At 41.6% G+C, this 20464-nt stretch overlaps 1 protein-coding gene across 2 annotated transcripts in view; it reads right to left on the bottom strand.

The window, feature by feature from the left end:
• The window catches only part of DYM (dymeclin), a 164314-nt gene that overhangs the window by 117767 nt on the left and 26083 nt on the right, over positions 1–20464 (bottom strand). For both annotated transcript variants that reach the window (XM_035100630.2, XM_035100631.2), the window contains 4 exons: positions 15100–15152; positions 13554–13647; positions 11017–11150; positions 4809–4881 (listed from right to left, as the gene is read on the bottom strand). In XM_035100630.2, coding sequence (XP_034956521.1) covers positions 4809–4881; positions 11017–11150; positions 13554–13647; positions 15100–15152 — 354 coding nt within the window. The remainder of the gene's footprint in view (positions 1–4808; positions 4882–11016; positions 11151–13553; positions 13648–15099; positions 15153–20464) is intronic.

Raw genomic sequence — 20464 nt, 5'->3', positions numbered from 1 at the left:
ATAGTTCAATTTTTTTGAGGGAGGAGGAAAATTTTGGGTGAGCTTTTTTTAGGGGTGCCAGTGACCTACCAGTGATCTACCACAGACATCCAGTGATCTACTGGTAGATCACAATCTACCTGTTGGACGTGCCTGCTGTAAATCAAGCAGAGAGAAAGCTGCTTACAAGGCTCCTGTACATGCAGAGTTCCAGCATCACAGCGTCACCCAGGGGCACCCACAAATATGAGTTATCCCTCTCTCTATTTCTTCCTTCCTTCCCTCCCTCTTCCATCCTTAATAAAATACGGGGGGGGGCAGATAAGCCCCACATAGAAAGCCCATCAACATGGGGGGATGACTCTTTCAAATACGGTATTTACCAGTAATTGGGGGGGGGGGGAGAGGCACCTAGGCCTCTAGGAGTTGGCTGCTATGCCTAGGAGTAGGACAATTCAAGAAAGCAGAACGATGCATATGGTATGGTAATATATCAATAGAATCGTAGAATTGTAGTCGGAAGGGACCACAAGGGTCATCTAGTCCAACCCGCTGCAATGCAGGATTTTTTTCCTAAGGTGGGGCTTGAACCATGGTTGAAATATTATGCTGATATGCAGCAACGCCTCGGAGCTGTCGTAGCTGCGGCCATGCCTTGCCCCGCCCTCGCCCGCCCTTCCACCCCCTCTCGCCTGCCCGACCCTCCTGTCCTCTTGCTGCAGAGTTCCAGCATCACAGCGTCATCCAGAGACACCCACAAATATGAGTTATCTCTCTATTTCTTCCTTCCTTCCCTCCCTCTTCCATCCTTAATAAAATACGGGGGGGGGGCAGATAAGCCCCACATAGAAAGCCCATCAACATGGGGGGATGACTCTTTCAAATACAGTATTTACCAGTAATTGGGGGGGGGCACCTAGGCCTCTAGGAGTTGGATGCTATGCCTAGGAGTAGGACAATTCAAGAAAGCAGAATGATGCATATGCTATGGTAATATATCAATAGAATCATAGAATTGTAGTCGGAAGGGACCACAAGGGTCATCTAGTCCAACCCCCTGCAATGCAGGATTTTTTTCCTAAGGTGGGGCTTGAACCATGGTTGAAATATTATGCTGATATGCAGCAACGCCTCGGAGCCGTCGTGGCTGCGGCCGTGTCTTGCCTCGCCCTCGCCCGCCCTGCCACCCCCTCTCGCCTGCCCGACCCTCCCGTCCTCTCCAGCCAAGCAGGGTAGCCGCCAACGCTACCAGCCCCAGAAGCACAAGGTGGCCGCTGCTGCCACCGCCACGATGTCATCAGGCCCGTTGGCCCTTTAGCCCCGCCCACTTTGTGGCCCCTCCCCTTCTGTGCCTTGGCCCCGCCCCTGAACGACCATGGCTTGCCCCCCCCTAGTTTTGATCCTGGCTACGCCCCTGCTTCAAATAATACAGGAACAGGGTTTGATTGCCATACTTCCTGAGGGTCTACCAGAAAAGGTGAAAGAGGAGTTGCCAAAGAGTATAGGTCAGTTTAGAACACTGCAGAGCAAGTTGAGTATCCAATTATCGGTTTCAGGGTACAAATACAAGAACTTAATGTGAACCTGATCTTTCCTCTTGGCATAGCTCTCAAAATTAACGCCCACTAATGGCAAACATGCATGCAAAGAATATACTAGTTACAGTCATCCATAAACGTTTTGGAAGCTTCCCAATTTAATTTTTAAAAAAATAATAATTGAAAGCAACCGTGACCTCTTCTGCCACCCTCTTCTCCATGGAAAGAACAGGAAATATTTCCAGTTAATTCTCCCACCTCCACAGAACGGAAGGGAGTGCATTCAGAAGCTACAACAGGGAATTAAGATGCCTTGTTTACGAGTCATTTCATGCCTCTGGGTAAACTTCAGATAGTCAGTATTTTGATTTCTAGTTCCTACTTACCATTATACTCAAATAACAAAAAAACATTTCCGTTTAATATGTTGTGTGTTAAGGGTTTTCTGTTTTCTAACAACAAGCCACAGAACCTAACCCCACTACTGTACCACCATTTCTCATACTGGTGGAAAGCAAATCAACCAACTCACCCTTAATATGACTACAGCCCTACAATTCAACTGTAAATGTAAAAATTATCATATACTGTATAAGTGATGTGAAACATTCATTGAATTATTCTAAATGAAGGAGATATGCAAGCTTACACCAGTCATTGCATAACCACCATCCAAAAACCCCTCAAACAACCTACATGATTTTTCTGGACTTGATTTACTCAGACACAATAGCAAACCAGTGAATGATGCTTTGCTTTTATGAGATGAGCATGTTCTGTCATCTCCTTCCTTTACCTGAGATAGCAGACACTTCCTAAGATGGTTAATGAAAAGACACATAAAGAGGGAAGTGCATTAAGATCAAGGTTGTTCATACTCATAGCAGCAAAAGCTAGGAAGAACTTCCTGACAGTAAGAGCTGTTCGGCAGTGGAATTTGCTACCAAGGAGTGTGGTGGAGTCTCCTTCCTTGGAGGTCTTTAAGCAGAGGCTTGACAGGCATATGTCAAGAATGCTTTGATGGTGTTTCCTGCACGGCAGGGGGTTGGACTGGATGGCCCTTGTGGTCTCTTCCAACTCTATGATTCTATGATTACATCTGAATCAATCACAGGTCATGTTCAAACATTATGCTAAACCATAATAATAATTTATCATTTATACCCCGCCCATCTGGCTGGGTTTCCCCAGCCACTCTGGGCAGCTTCCAACCAAATATTAAAAACAGTACAGCATCAAACATTAAAAACTTCCCTAAACAGGGCCACCTTCAGTTGTCTTCTGAAAGTAGAATAGTTACTTATTGCCTTGACATCTGCTGGGAGGGCGTTCCACAGGGCGGGTGCCACTACCGAGAAGGCCCTCTGTCTGGTTCCCTGTAACCTCGCTTCTCGCAATGAGGGAACCATAATTTAGATCAACATAAATGAGCTGAAATGAGACATAGAATGCCCCAGGCTTGCATGCTCCTCCTCCCTCTGCATAGCTGGGAGGCGTTCAGAAGCTCTCACTTCTGCTTTTAAAGTATTGTAAATTTGTCTTGATTTTCTTGTTTTATCTTTTTTGTAAACAGCTTTGAGGTTTTTGTTTGTACAACCAAGTGGTGTATAAATTTTATGAAATAAATAAGACTCCATGATTTCAAGCTGGCTTTTTCAAGCAAATCACAGTTAACATTAACCACATTTTGTCACACGGAAGTGGAAATGAAAGCTTCAGCAACACGGGATGAATTCAGGCCTAAGGTATGTTGCATTTCATTCACATAGAGCTACACTATCATTTAGTGTATATGTCATCTTATTAATGACCTAACAAAGCAGCTTTTGCAGTTGTAGGCTTAATTTCATCTGTTCAAGGTTTTGACACATGCCCTTTAAAAATATATAATTCGGCAGGGAGTCAACTAATGCCCATTAACCCGAGCAGGCAGAGCAGTTGTGAGATTTGAAAAGGTCAAAACTTTTTCTAAACATTTCCACTCCCCATCATCCTTAAGGGTCTTTAAAGTGTTGAGCAACCTTTTCTTTTAAAAATAAAATAAAAATCATTCCTAATTTTGACTGGCTGGCATTTTAAATATTACCTTCACCCAGACAGCAGGGACAAATAAATAAAACAAATAAAAGCCTCAATGGTCTCTGACTTGTGCAGAAGTCATTCTTACTTCAATCGTAAGTGAGGTATCTTAACGGAAGATGCTATTTCTTCCATTCCATATCACAGACTGCTTTGGACACTTATTTCAAAGGTCTCTCACTACCATGCCACGTTTTTTAGGGGATGATGTTGCTGCTGTTCAAGAAATGCATATCTTCTGCCCTTTGGGCTCCTGGAACTAGATTCATGCAACTCTGGTGATTGATTTTTATAGGGCTTGGCTGTGGTTTCAGACTGTTTTCAAATGGAGTGACTGGCTATCACTCGTCTCCATACGGCCGCAGGCTGCCTTCCAACAAAAAGAATGATTTATGAATGTGTATCTATTACTCCGTCCTTTCACCTCTCAGCATTTCCTCTAATCTGCCCCAGACAGAAGTATCAGTGTTCCAGGAAGTACCAACAATACCTCTTTGCATCATCAGAATCACTTCTCTAAATCATGCCACAAATTCATTAGACAGAAACTGCCCAAAAATTAATATAATGACGGCAGGACCATGTTTCATGACAGTGAGGTTTCCAAAGAAAACAGCTGTGCCTTTATCGGGATACTAAATGGCTAACCTCATTCCAAGTGAAAAAGAAAGCAGCAATGTGAAAAATGAAAAGGCTCCAACAGAGAAACATGAACTTCAACGGCTAATCTAAAAGAGACAGAAAACAAATTCTGCTGACATTTTTCAGGGCTGGACAGTACAAATACATAAAAATAAGGAGGTAGCTAAATGTGAGGCCAATTAAGATAGCCTCATAACAAACCCACCTTTAGAAGAAGAAAAAACACCAATTTAAACCAAAAGATTTGGAATAAAGAACGTACAAAAGGAAAGCAAAGAAAAATGCAACTTCGAAAGCAATGCAACAATGCAACTTTGAAATATTTTTAACACCCCCCTCCGCCCACAACAAGCAGAAACAAACACAGTGTGCTGAGGTACCAACAATGTGCACAACTGAGGCAGGAAGTGGATTGCTCCTGACATTTCAAACAGCTGTTGGTCCAAAAGAAATGTCACCATTTTATTTTTGTAAAACTATTATAAAATTGTTAGCTGGTTATTTTACTATATCTTCTCAGAAGGCAACTGAAACAGACATTCCATAACTTTTATCATGAAGTTTACTTACAAAAGAGGAATCTCGACAATTAGCTGAATGAGACAGCACAATAACTCTTCCATAAGGTCTTCACATTCTGATCCTGAAATAAAACAAAGAAAAGTACCATTGCTGGATATTTTGATACTGTATTAGCAATCTATTTTGTGTTCTCATTTTGTATTTTTATGTTGTGATATGCCCTGTGATCTTTGGATGAAGGGCTGTATACAAATGTAATTTCTAGTAAGAATAAGAATGATCTGTTTTTTCTCCTTCAGAGAAAATTTGTAATTTTCATCCTGATTCCCGTTTACTGAAGTTCAAACTCACTGTACCCCTCATGAAAAGCCTTTTAAAAAATCTGCTCCAGAATGTAATGTTGAAATCTTTTTTTTTTGGGGGGGGGGGTGTCCTGTGAAATTCAAACAAAATTAAACTGAGCCTTCAGATTTTCACTCTTACTACTGGGAACAAACTAAAAGCACAGCAGTTCTAGGTTCTCTGGAAGGTGGTTAGAATCCTGTGTTTCAGTCGAATTATGTCTCAATGAAAGAATGGAAGGAACTGATGGGCAGGCAGACAGCAGAGAACGGGAGAGGAGAGAGAAGAGGGGTGAAATGAAGAGACTGAGAAGACAGATCAATTTTGCAATCCCTTGTGTGTCTTGCCTTTCACAACTACCCAAAGCAGGTGACTTTTATTCCTAGTCTACATATAGGGAATCTAGCCTAATTTGCCCAAATCTAAGCTTGTATTTGGGAGCAGCTGAACTCATCCTCAGACTCTGATCTATAAGACCAACACTCTAGCCACTGGTTCACATTAGTTCTCAATAATTAGTTATGCTTGCCAGTAATTCTTCAGACTTAAATATTGTAACACTTACATACAAATTTTTAAAAGTTACAAGCTATACAGAAATTAAGGCTTTTTTGGGCTGTGTTCTGTACTGGTTTCATGCATCCCTGCGCTCTACTAGACTGAGAACCACAGATCTAGAGCAGCATGAGAAGCTCACCTAACTTTTAAGATATATAGCAGAGAAGTCTCCTGCCTCAGTTGAGCATTTCAAGAGAAATGAGAGGGCAAGCAGAAAATAAAAATTGGCATTCAAGAGATAAAAGTATGTTTTTCACTTAAAGTTTTCTGAATTGCACTGCATTTGTAGATAGATCAATTCATTCATCCATTGGCAGTCAAGCCCAAACCAAAGCATCGTTGCTCCTTTCTTGCAGTTGTCATTGTTGCTTAAGATTTTGTAAGAGACAGATGGCATGAGAGAAAGGAAGCGAAAATCAACAATAAATAGAGGAGAGAGAGAGAAAGAGAGAGAGAGAGAGAGAGAGAGAGAGAGAGAGAGAGAGAGAGAGAGAGAGAGAGAAAGAGAGAAAGAGAGAGAGAAAGAAAGAAAGAAAGAAAGAAAGAAAGAAAGAAAGAAAGAAAGAAAGAAAGAAAGAAAGAAAGCGAAGCAACATATACAAGGCAAAATTTAAAGTGGGTCCTATGTTTCTGTTTGGGGTTAGAGGCACTGGGTCTCAAAGGTTAAAGACTACGAAGCTTAGTTACCTTAATGGGCAAAACAGACCAACTGAGACACAATTAACAATTCTTTCAATTTAGTGCATCCTCACAAAATTACTATCAGCATTGCACAGCTGAGAAAATAAGTAGTGGGAAGTGGGTTTTCCCCTGAAATACAGTCATTAAGCAAAAACGTTAAAATGTAATTGCTTTCATAGGGTCCAAATGCAACAAGAATCTTCCCCCACTTCCATTATGTTTACTTGGGGACATGCCAGCCATTTGCATCCACAAATATACATATGTTTTGAGAGAATTTTGTAAACCATGAGTGCATAGAACTGGCACAAAGGGACATCATGTGCCATCATCATTAAAGTCTCAGCATTCCAAATGAGGAAATTATCTCACTTTTATAGAGGGGTAAACCAAAGCAGGAAACAATCAGCTGGCAGAAGATCACAGTGAAGCAGAGATCACCACCGAGAAGGAACTCCAATTTCCTGGCTTCTGGTTCCCTGCTCCTAACCAACAGACCACACACAAGCACCTTCTTTTTTTAAAGATGTCATGCTGTCTATTAAACAAAGCAATTAAATGCCACTTTCTTCAACCAACATACAGTACTGCTTAAAAAATTACTGTCTTCATTAGCATGAATGGGACCAGCTCTAAGGTTTTGTCTGACATACTAATGTGCAGTCAGGGTCTTGATAAAAGAACATTAATGTTCCTTAATGACTAGTAGTGCTTTACTTAACGCCCAAGCTCTCTTTCACCTTTGGAATATTATACTGAACACTCAGAACTAGCATGTGGGGCAGAAAAAGTTACACTGAGTTTTATGGGGGGACAGAGAGCTGAGAGCTTAACTGGTCCAGAAGACTGGGGTATCCAAACAGCTGCTCTTTATATAATATAATATATTTATTATTTATACCCCGCCCATCTGGCTGAGTCTCCCCAGCCACTCTGGGTGGCTCCCAATTGAATATTAAAACAATACAGCATTAAATATTAAAAGCTTCCCTAAACAGGGCTCCCTTCAGATGTATTTTAAAATTAGGATAGCTGCTTATTTCCTTGACATCTGATGGAAGGCCGTTCCACAGGATGGGTGCTGCTACCGAGAAGGCCCTCTGTCTGGTTCCCTGTAACCTAACTTCTCACACTGAGGGAACCGCCAGAAGGCCCTTGGCGCTGGATCTCAGTGCCCGGGCTGAACGGTGGGGGTGGAGACGCTCCTTCGGGTATACAGGACCAAGGCCATTTAGAGCTTTAAAGGTCAACACCAACACTTGGAATTGTGCTCGGAAACGTACTGGGAGCCAGTGTAGATCTCTCAGGACCGGTGCTATATGGTCCCAGCGGCTGCTCCCAGTCACCAGTCTAGCTGCTGCATTCTGGATTAGTTGCAGTTTCCGGGTCACCTTCAAAGGTAGCCCCACGTAGAGTGCATTGCAATAACCCAAGCGAGAGATAACCAGAGTATGCACCACTCTGGCGAGACAGTCTGCAGGCAGGTAGGGTCTCAGCCTGCGTACCAGATGGAGCTGACAGACAGCTGCCCTGGACACAGAATTAACCTGTGCCTCCATGGACAGCTGTGAGTCCAAAATGACTCCCAGGCTGCACACCTTGTCCTTCAGGGGCACAGTTACCCCATTCAGGACCAGGGAGTCCTCCACACCTGCCCGCCTCCTGTCCCCCACAAACAGTACTTCTGCCTTGTCAGGATTCAACCTTAATCCGTTAACCGTCATCCATCCTCCAACCGCCTCCAGGCACTCACACAGGACCTTCACTGGTTCTGATTTGAAAGAGAGGTAGAGCTGGGTATCATCTGCATACTGATGAACACCCATCCCAAACTCCCTGATGATCTCTCCCAGCGGCTGTATGTAGATGTTAAAAAGCATGGGAGAGAGGACAGAACCCTGAGGCGAATTCAATGCATAATTTGAAGATTTGCTATATACTGTAGGAATCTTCGCTTCCAATATATTCTGCTTACATACAGTGCTTGTAAACGTCTTTCCCTATTAAAAAATACCATGTGGCCCGTAGCCCAGGGATGGGGAACTTGTAGCCCGCCAGATGTTTCCTGGACGAGAACTTTCATCATCCATGACCACGGTCCATGATGGCTGGGGCTGATGCGAGTGGAGTTCAACAACACTAGGAAGACTACAGGTTCACTATCTCAATCTACCCCCAGACTTCTCACCTCTGCTGAGGCCAGCTGAATAAGTCATCCCCCAACTGTCACTAAATGGCAGTCGTTCCATCAGGCTACATGAACTTTTTGCATTTCAGCTGGTAAATTATAAGAACTGTAACTTTAAAAATCAGTATCTGAGTTGTTTTCCTGCCCTCTGAGGGCAGGGACTATCTTAGCTTAGATTTTTTAGCTTCAGAGCAGGTTAAAAATACTTAAATAATAATAATAATAAATATTGATGACACTGCACTTCATCAAGCAAAGGAAGTTGGAAGAGAGACCTCATATGGCATCCTGCATAATTCTCTAACACTGTTTATCCCCCCCCCCTTAATGTGTAAGGAATGTTGGGCTCTACTAGAAACATGCAGTTTGGGGTAGAAAACAATTCTGAGAAAGGTGGCTCTTAGAACCTTCCCCCCTAGAGAAGTGTTCCATATGGCAGAGCTGCTAGTAGCAGAATTCAGCTTTGTGCATATCTGGTCCCACAAAGCCAATTTGGCTGCTACTTGGCAACAGTTCTAGAGGTTTTGAATTTCACACAGTTGGGGAGAGACCAGGAAGTTGTACATGGATTGGAAGAACCTGGCCTCTGTTGCCATTTTTGCTCATAACTTCTATATAATTCCTTGAGCTACATTACATCAAGCTTTCGTAATATCACAGATTATGCCACCAGAAGTGTTTCCCCCTGCTCTTAAGCCAAAAATGGGCTTCCAGAGGGGCTCTGTCTTATAAAGCCTGTATTAAGACAAGGCTTTACCCATAGGCATAGAATCTTAAAGGTAAGACAAGAAAAATGTTCTCAGATCTGCTCATATCTCTCACACACATAAATGTTCTAGTTACAGGTAGGTAGCCGTGTTGGTCTGAGTCGAAGCAAAATAAAAAAATTCCTTCAGTAGCACCTTAAAGACCAACTAAGTTTATATTTTGGTATGAGCTTTCGTGTGCATGCACACTTCTTCAGATACCTGTAGGAATCTTCTTCAGTATCTGAAGAAGTGTGCATGCACACGAAAGCTCATACCAAAATATAAACTTAGTTGGTCTTTAAGGTGCTACTGAAGGAATTTTTTTACACATAAATGTGTCATCTTACACTTGTGTGCACAGGACTCTTAATTTGAGGATCCTTTCTGGACATGACTGCCCACCACAAATGTTATTGCAAGGAACAGGATTACCTTGGAAAGAACAAGCACTGCTTAGAGACAAGGAATGAAAAGAGGAAGCAAAGGAGGTGAAAGGCATAGCTATGAAAAGAAAAACCCTTATTTCCATAGTGATTGATAGGGTTGGAGCAAACTTGTGAAATGCAGCAGCCTGGCCAGCATCAAACCCATAAGACTGGACAAGTCGGGGACCAAGGTGTTCACAATTATAGGAAAGGGACATCCTAACAAACATGGGCTCTGTCATAGAGGGGAACTTTGTTAAGGACAGCGCTAGGTAGAAGGAATATGACAAAAGAGAGAGAGAGAATTGACATTAGCCATAACAATTATGTTTTCCCATCACAAATTTGTCACAGAATAATGAAAGGAGCCTCAGCCAATCAGATCATGCTTTAAGAGGTCTTACTATGCCTGCTGCAGAAATTGAGCTTGTATTTCTCAGGAAATGCAAACAAGGGTCCTTACCTTAGTTACTCCGTTATACTCACAAGAAACAACTAACTACCAAATTAGAGGTATACCTGCATTAGATACAACACTAGTTCCAGGGGACAAATTAGGTGTACCCATACATGATTCATTACACATATCAATTATTCCCCTCTTCAGCAGCCACCCTGGGGAGGATCTTTGGTGGTAACAACTGTGGCTTACCCTAATAAAGCGATACTGGGTTTCAGCTTAACTTATTCTTGGTTTGCACTATCACCATGCCTTTTCTTCAGAGCAAAGACTTACCAAGCACATACTCATAGGACAAGACCTTGAGCATGTGCAGAGTTCCAGATGAACTGAGGCTCTTTGTGGCAAAAAGGGGGGGGGCTGGGAGAAAGGATGAGAAAAGCACACAGTACTTGACATTGTTTCTGAGTTGCAAAGTTCTTGTAATGACCAAGTGGAATGGAAAAAGCTCAAGGAGAGGAGAAGGTTGATGGAGCTGATCTCCCAAATAACAAGATGGAGAGGCCCCTGCAGCCCCATCTTCCCTTCTGCTATATTATGATGTACTGTTTATAACTTTGTCTAAGTTAGAAGTAGGTATTTCATGCAGCCAGGTTTCTACCATGTAATTAAAGTTTTCACAAGGCTCTACAGCTATTTCAGTCCAAGTTGTCACTCTCTTCCATCCCGTTCCTGTAAACTTTACTACTCTATATTCTAGAAAAACACAGATGGCTATCGTCTGTAAAATCTATAGATCCATCTTATCTTCCCAACATCTACTGTGTTTTGACATATTTTGTGACAGATTTTAACAGAAGTCTTCAGCATATGCGAGACGCCATTTGTTCCCTTAAAATTGTTAAACATTTACCATAAGAGCCTGGTGTTTTTTCCTCATAGGTGAAATGAACTTGCAACTCCTCTTCTGACATTTGACAGATCAACACTTTGAGCAAGCAGCAAATAATGAACAGTGCATTGTGAGTCTGCCAGATAAAGAGGTGGCTAGAAGAGAAACAGAAGATTCAATGGCACATACCTCAAACACATCAAGAATTCTGGTTATAAGAATTGCTTTACCGCAAGCTAAGGACTGCTCCTGTAGGCCACCTTGTATGAATTAAAACTAAGGTATTGTGTGAGCCAAAAATATGCAATAAAAAGGGCGATAGATAGATATATTTGAACAAGTGCAAAGAATAACAGCATTAATACTAAGAATCACTATTGTATATAACATGAGTTTGGTCTTGGGTCTTTCCTGCCCTATTTAGTTTCTAGATACTGTATGTCTGTACCTTGAACTTCTTCCCTTCTGCTCAAAATAAAAATCTCTATACCAGTTGCATAATGAAATGTTAGAACGAAGCACTTTTCAGCAATGCAAGAAATTCCATTTTGTTGGAGAAAACAGGGGAAATGGAATTTCACATTTTCTATCCTATCCTAATGTAGTGTATTCAAGAGATAATGCCCAGGATTTAAGACAAATTGAGGTTTAACTGCAAAGCTTCATCAAGCTGGTTTGTAAATACTCCTAAAAATAATCACTTAAGCTGAAAAACAAATGTTTATTTTGCAAACCAGACAGCTGGTGGCACAACATTAGAAGCGATTGCTACATTGTAGATGGAAAAAACACTCACATAAAATAATTGCTAAATCATTATCTTAAACACTAAGCTCCAAGGAATTTTGAGTCACAGACTATAAATGTAAGAAAGAAGCATTGGGAAGCCATTTTTATTGTCTCCCCTTCCTCACCCTCAGCAAAAATTGGGACAGCACTACTCTGTGTAAGGGGTATACAGAGTATAAGGATTAATACAACCTTATGCAAGCAAATATTTCTTGTGCAACAAGCAGCAAAGTCTGTTAAGACACCGCTGCTTTCCAACATTATTATACCTCATCCCCACAATTATGAGACATGAAAGCAGTTTAACTGGAAATAAGTTATCAGATTAAAGATATCTAGTGCATAGGATAGCTTGCTGACTGTATCTGCAACCCCAAAATATCTCCCTGAGTGTAACCTCAGCTTCTATTGATGTTACAGACACATAACACTCGTAGGAAGAAGTTTGTATAAAGTTGAGGTGGGTATTGTTCAAGCAACCTACATTCTACAATCCACCATTATGTCAGCAACCATGTTGTGTTGCTCAACTTCATGGGCCTTGCCAGCAGACTGAGCCAGACAGCAGCCAATAAAAACAGAAGGCAGTGCCATGGGCTAGTTACACAATGCAAAACGACTGTCTGACCTTTTCAGCTACTGATGTCAGGATGCATTGCAAACTAGTTAGCGTGACCTGCTGAAGGGACCAAGAAACAGAGGGCAAAACTTAATTGGTTTGGTATGCACGTCACATTCAAATGCAGCGTTTTCATGCAAGCTGCTGAAATCGCAGGTGCTTCACTGCTGCACCGCTCCTGCTGGGTCTGGCTCAGCATTACGTCCAAAACTGGGTTCATTGCTTGTTTCTCTCCAAGCAGACCATGACTTTGTTCTTGATTACCACTCATGGTTTGTCTGGCAAGAAACAAACCACAAGTCTGGGTTCAGACACAACACTAAACTAGAACGTAGCTTGTTTCCCAGCAGGAGTAGGGGAAGAGCAAAGGGCCCACATTTTCAGCAGTGTACCTGTTCACATTTAAACCCGAGTTTAGTTTAACTATGGTTTAAAGTGACATGCAAGTGAGGAAATGGTCATAATTCAAGATACAGTACTCTGGTGAAATTTCATAATAAACCCACTATAAACATGAGACAAGAGATCCCGAAGGTAATGGGAAATCTCAACAGCTCCCAGACTATTCCCAGCACAGACTGAAATGTAGATTGCATATTCCTTGATTACCCTACCAAGGTATGCTCTATCTGTGCAGAAAAGTAGTATGTGTGCTATTCAGAGCTCCCATTTTTCGAATTCTTCAAAACTGGTATAGATGTGTGATACCTATATAACAAACCTACTTTCAGCTAACCATTCACAATGAGGGAAGTCTCTTATTGGTCAGAAGACTTTTTTCTTTCTGAAAAATCTACCTGTTAGGAAGATTCCATGATTCTGCACACTCATGGATAAAAAAGGAATAACTTTCTACCAATCTATCTTCCTTCATTTTACAATTGTGTAGGTCTGAATAGGACTTGCTTTATTTAGCCAGGACTGCTATCCACAAGGTCTCAGAACCCACAGCGTACAATATTTATTGACACAAGAGTTTCGGTTTATCAGAAATACTCAAAACCAGATTTGCAGTTAGCTATGCACCCAGGATGGGTACTATGCCAGCCACATTGCTGATTTCTAAGCACAATAAAATTTACCAGCTGGCTCCCTAGTGCGTACTCGGGCTGGTGAAGGTGAACAAAACCCACAAATATGCTGCACTTACTTTTGACATTCTGCTGAAATTTTTAACTCTTTGGTTCTAGAAAGGAAGACTTTAATCAGCGCTGTTAGATTTCCTGTTCGAGGATTATTCTCCACTAGGAGGAAGAATTGAACAGGTTACACTTCAGGTTCAAACATTACAGCTGTGATCCTATGTACACTTACCTGACCTAGAAATAAGCCAAACTGAACCCAGTGGCACCTACTTCCTAACGAATGTGCTTAGAATAAAATCGCGTAGGGGCAAAATCCAGTATCTGAAGGGTAAGCAAACAAGGGAGCCATGCCGTGAGTTGGAGATCAGGGCCAATACAGGCTTTTGGGGCAACCTTTTTGGAGAGCCCATGTAATGTGATCATGGCAAAACTTCCAAGTGTAGCCTCCCACAAGAATTCATAGAATTCTATAGAATTCAAATTGTTAGGTGTTCTTCACTTGGCTGCATGGAACTAGATATTAAGGGGCATAAATGGTGCCTATGAAAAGAGATGCTTCAAGATTTGTACTGAGTGGAAGCAGAGCACCACACATACAGGCTGTTTGTCCAAATCTAGCCCAAATTTAGAAGTTTCCACAGAATCCATATGTGAGACAGCAGAGAAACCACAAGGTTGAACCAGCATTTCTTACTTAATTGTTGTCCCTACCCCAGCTGTAACATTTATCATCTTTATCATCATCAATATGTTAAATTTATGAACTGCAGGTAAAAGGACATGTTACAACCACTTTAAAATATTGTAAACTCTCAAACTGTGAGAATATGCTGTTGTGCATTTTCCTACAACTTCTAGTGGTGACCCATGATGTGAATGGAGGAGAGGTATGGGAGCATCATAACATAAGTAGTTCCTACATGTTCTAAAGAGGGAGGGGAGAATTTAAAAGAGATTTGCCATTTGGGGTGTCTCCCATAATATCCAGTTCTGCCATGTCCAGCTAGTAGCCATGATGGTTAAACAGAATCTATAAGAATAAGCCAGTCTAAGAGCTCTTTGAAGCCATATGGCAGGACAGAAATTTCAAAATTCATAATTAAGATTTCCAGTATGCCTTCCTCTGATTGATCAAGACACTTCTTAAATTCAAAAGATGTTCTAGATAGGATCAAACATCAGAATTTCAAAAAAGGCAGCTAACACTGATTGCAAATTTTATGTATTCCGCCTCTGCTTTATCTCCCACACATATTTTCCTTTAAAAACAATGCTTTAAAGTCCTTTCCTTTTTTAAAAAAAAGGGATGAATAACAACCTGTTCTACTACATCTTAATAAAGCTGTACCCAAGCCACTTCCTGTGACAGAACACAAAATAAAGCAAAAACCTGTGAAAACTTTATGTTCAAACAGCACATGCGGGCACAATATGTCTTCATACACCCTTGGGAGTGAAGAGAGGTTCTAAGAAACCCACGTACAGAGCACAGATGGGAGATATTAAATGCACCACAGATATAAAGGTTTCTATAGAGCAGTGCGATTTACTAGGAACATTGACAGTACGAAGAACATGGAAATAAATGCCATAATCAAAATAGCTTCTTACCTAAAGACTTGCAGACCGAGACAGCAGCTTCTTCCAAAAGCTTTAACTCGGCACTGAAGAAAAAAGAAAAATTGATTAAAGCAAACACTCTGAGCTTGCCAATTCTGGTAATTAATAAGACATAATCATAAATAAAAAAAGAAAGCAACTAACATCTGTTACTATGAAACATCTTGTTCTTATGCGTTGCAATCTTAGACCTCCTCTGATCAAAAACACAAGAGTAAGTGAAAATAATATAAACACAATGAAAAAACAATGAATTATAGTACTGTATAGCACAATGCAAACTAAAAACCACCCAATGCCTCTTTGACGCCAACTAAAGACTCAAATGTTTTGAACTGCTTTTTTCTATCTTTTTATTATTCTTCTGCTGGTGGTTTTTGTTGTAGCTGTTAGGGGCTGGATGATGTTGCATTAGCATGGTTACTGGTTTTATTGATGATTTTGTTGCACTGTGTTGTATTTCATTGTTGTCTGCTTTGAGAATATTTACTCTTGGCCAAATAAATAAAACTTGCAAGTGCTACATAATTTACTCAATCACAATAACCCAATAGCAAATGATAAATGGTCTTCAATGTCTATATACTAATGCACAGAGCATGGGAAATAAACAAGATGAACTTGAGCTATTGGTACAGCAAACTAAATACGACATAATAGGCATTACTGAAACCTGGTGGGATGAGTCTCATGATTGGAATGTAGAAATAGAGGGATACAATCTATTTCAGAGAAATAGACCAAACAGGAAAGGAGGAGGAGTAGTGTTGTATGTCAGGGATGTGTATACCTGTGAAGAGATCCAGGATTTAAAACTTCAAAGCCAAGTTGAGAGTATCTGGGTCAAAATTAAGGGAGAGAAAAATAACAGTGATCTCATTGTGGGAGTTTACTATAGATCCCCAAGCCAAACTGAGGACACAGATGATGCCTTCCTGGAACAGATGACCCGGCATTCAAAAGGAGGTGAGATAGTAGTAATGGGGGATTTCAACTATCCTGATATTTGTTGGATGTCAAACTCAGCCAAGAGCATAAGGTCGAACAGATTCCTCACTGGCCTTGCAGACAATTTCATTGTCCAGAAAGTGGGAGAAGCAACAAGAGGATCAGCCATTTTAGATCTGGTCCTAACCAATAGTGATGACCTGGTTAGTGGGGTAGAAGTGGCAGGACCATTAGGTGGGAGTGATCATGCTCTTCTGGAGTTTATTGTTCAGCGGAAAGGAGCAACCAAGCATACTAAGACTCAAATCCTAGACTTTAAGAAGGCCGACTTCAGAAAACTTAGGGAAACGCTGGGTGAGATCCCATGGACAGAAATACTAAAAGGGAAGGGAGTTCATGATGGTTGGGAGTTTGTTAAAAGGGAGATACTGTATTAAAAGCACAACTTCAGGCAATACCAATGAGACGGAAACATGGAAGGTGCCTAAAGAAGCCAGGGTGGCTATCTAAAGAAATTTTAACTGAGTTAAGATTTAAAAGGGATATGTACAAAAAATGGAAAAGGGGGGAAATCACCAGAGAGGAATTCAAACATATAGCCAGCATGTGTAGAGACAAAGTCAGAAAAGCTAAAGCACAGAATGAACTCAGGCTCGCCAGAGAGGTTAAAAGCAACAAAAAGGGCTTTTATGGGTATGTCCGTAGCAAAAGGAAGAACAAGGAAACAGTGGAGTCACTTAGAGGAGAAGATGGTGAAATGCAAACAGGGGACAGAGAAAGGGCAGAACTCCTCAATGCCTTCTTTGCCTCAGTCTTCTCCAAAAAAGAAAACAATGCCCGACCTGAAGAATATGGAGCAGATGATTCAGCAGGGGAAACACAGCCCACGATAAGTAAGGAGGTAGTACAACAATACTTGGCTAGTTTAGGTGTATTCAAGTCTCCAGGGCCAGACGAACTACATCCAAGAGTATTAAAAGAACTGGCAGAGGTGATTTCAGAACCACTGGCAATAATCTTTGAAAATTCCTGGAGAACAGGCGAAGTTCCAGCAGACTGGAGGAGGGCAAATGTTGTCCCTATTTTCAAAAAGGGGAAAAGAGAGGACCCAAACAATTACCGCCCAGTCAGCCTGACATCAATACCAGGAAAGATTCTAGAGCAGATCATTAAGCAAACAGTCTGTGAGCACCTAGTTAGAAACTCTGTGATCACTAAAAGTCAGCATGGGTTTCTGAAAAATAAGTCATGTCAGACTAATCTGATCTCATTTTTTGACAGAATTACAAGCCTGGTAGATGAAGGGAACGCTGTGGATGTAGCCTATCTTGATTTCAGCAAGGCCTTTGACAAGGTGCCTTGTCAAAGGCCTTGCTGAAGCTGGTAAAATGCGGGCTAGACAATGCTACCATTCAGTGGATTTGTAACTGGCTTACTGACCGAACCCAAAGGGTGCTCATCAATGGCTCCTCCTCATCCTGGAGAGTAGTGACTAGTGGGGTGCCACAGAGTTCTGTCTTGGGCCCAGTCTTATTCAACATCTTTATCAATGACTTGGATGATGGGCTTGAGGGCATCCTGAGCAAGTTTGCAGATGACACCAAATTGGGAGCGGTGGCTAATACCCCAGAGGACAGGATCACACTTCAGAATGACCTTAACAGATTAGACAACTGGGCCAAAGCAAACAAGATGAATTTTAACAAGGAGAAATGTAAGGTACTACACTTGGGCAAAAAAAAATGAAAGGCACAAATACAGGATAGGTGACACCTGGCTTGAGAGCAGTACATGTGAAAAGGATCTAGGAGTCTTGGTAGACCACAAACTTGACATGAGTCAGCAGTGTGATGCAGCAGCTAAAAAAGCCAATGCAATTCTGGGCTGCATCAATAGGAGTATAGCATCTAGATCTAGGGAAGTAATAGTACCACTGTATTCTGCTCTGGTCAGACCTCACCTGGAGTACTGTGTCCAGTTCTGGGCACCACAGTTCAAGAAGGATACAGACAAGCTGGAACGTGTCCAGAAGAGGGCAACCAAAATGGTCAAAGGCCTGGAAACGATGCCTTATGAGGAACGGCTTAGGGAGCTGGGTATGTTTAGCCTGGAGAAGAGAAGGTTAAGGGGTGATATGATAGCCATGTTCAAATATATAAAAGGATGTCATATAGAGGAGGGAGAGATATTGTTTTCTGCTGCTCCAGAGAAGCGGACACGGATCAATGGATTCAAACTACAAGAAAGAAGATTCCACCTAAACATTAGGAAGAACTTCCTGACAGTAAGAGCTGTTCGGCAGTGGAATTTGCTACCAAGGAGTGTGGTGGAGTCTCCTTCTTTGGAGGTCTTTAAGCAGAGGCTTGACAGCCATCTGTCAGGAATGCTTTGATGGTGTTTCCTGCTTCGCAGGGGGTTGGACTGGATGGCCCTTGTGGTCTCTTCCAACTCTATGATTCTATGATACACTGGAATCCCAGGCGTGCAGAAAGTACCTAACAATGGGTAGCTTGTTACTTTGGTGAAATGCCTAGCATGCCAGTAAGGCAAGTGAGCAAGAATATGTGCATTCCATTGACTTCATGATGTCATGCAAACACTACTTTACCTTCTTGGGCTACCTCATTGCATCTGAATAACATTAAATGACAGGCCACTAGCTCCTGGGCTTTTGACTCTCAGGGAACATTTGCCAGCTTTTCTGTGTATACACAGGACCCAAAGTTTGCTCCTGTTAGATATTGGCCGCACCTGTTGGAGCTAGCCATTACATCACCTGAACTGAAAACAGAACCTTCTCTAAGTGGCCACACATTGAAGGGGAGATAAGTAATCCGAATTCACCTCATGCTTCCAGAACCGCAGAGCATGTTAAGTTTCACTGACAACATTTGATAGTCATAAATCACCATTCACCCATAATGTTTAAATTGTGAAGAGTTTCACCTGAATACTGAAGGTGCTATTCTAATTTTAAAGGTACGTTTGCATGAAATCTTCCCACCCTGCCCCCTTTTTTACTAGTGGAAATGTAAGAGGCTATCCCTGTAAAAATACAGGTGGGGAATCTATGCCCCTTCAGATGTTGCCTGTCATATCTGTGAATTGGTTGTGCTGTCTGGGCTGATGGAAACCGAACTCCAACATCATCTGGAGAGCCACAGGCTCCACATCCCTAATGTAGTTGCATAAACAATGTGTAGTGGGGAAATCACACATCAACATCACTTACACTGCCCCCACTGATGCGCCTCCAGTGCTGAATCATGTCCTCAGTACATATAAGCGGAATACTGGAAAGGATAGTAAGTGAGCACAATTGTGACCATAGGGTTGTCTCCAAATATGTCCAATGGGCAAATCTATGAACACACAAGTGTTTCAATATCACTCAGTGAGTCTGTGACTAAAGTCGAGCTTGATCCCAGGTCATCTTGCAACTATGTGTGTCGGAATAAAAAATGGTAGTTGCATTATTACAGTCTCTTTCCCTCTTCCCTCACAGATTTCTGCATTCCAGCATAATCCAACAGTGACGCTGATCAAGGGATTGAACTGATCACGCCTACAATCATCAAGTTTATTTAGATGTTGCTTTTCCAAATAATGCCCACAAATAAATCAGCTCACAAGAACACTAAACAATTACTTTAAAAATGTACAACAAAAGCATAACACAAATATATCCCAGGTCTACGCCCAGGTTTCATCAGGAGGCTTTGAAGTAAACTTTTAAAACAGATGCCCCTACTTCCCTGTAGGACCAAGACCATCTGGAAGGCATTTAAATACATAAATGCCACTGTATGGGTGACTAGAAGCATGGCTCATTCTACTAAAGCTTGCCTCTGTGTACCTATTACTTCTAGAGACATGCCAGTCTGCAAAAGTACAGACCCTCAAGATCTAGGACCTGTATATAAATTAAGAATGGCACAAGGCCGGTCCACAGGCTGAAAATCAAAAGCCTGCAGAAATGCTCATAAGAGGAAATATGCTAGTGGAGAATGGCCATCTTAGTTTTGGGTTTTTGTGTTGTTGTTTTTAAAAGGAAATGAGTTCTACCCTTAAAAGTAAGAATTCAAGGACTTCTGCACACTTTGCAAAAGTTTATGATGCGGCTTTTAAAGATGTACAGTATGCACACATGGTAGAAACCCCAAGCCAATGGAATGTATACATATGTTTACATTCACCACCTGGAAAAAAGTTATTATACTACACTTTTAATACTTATTTAACAATATACAAAAACACACACACAAAAATCAGGCATCAACCAATTTAATCACATCCAACTGATATGTGACTGTACACGTGTGCATTGCGGCGACCTGAAAGTGGCCGGAAAGGGGGAGCAATGGAGGCAGGGTGTAATGGGGCATGGCGGGCTTATGCACGCTCCACC

Source organism: Zootoca vivipara, chromosome 11, assembly GCF_963506605.1.
Source record: "Zootoca vivipara chromosome 11, rZooViv1.1, whole genome shotgun sequence".
In the NCBI taxonomy this organism is placed as follows: domain Eukaryota; kingdom Metazoa; phylum Chordata; class Lepidosauria; order Squamata; family Lacertidae; genus Zootoca; species Zootoca vivipara.
Note: the sequence above shows the minus strand (reverse complement) of the source record. Positions and strands in the feature narration are given on the sequence as shown.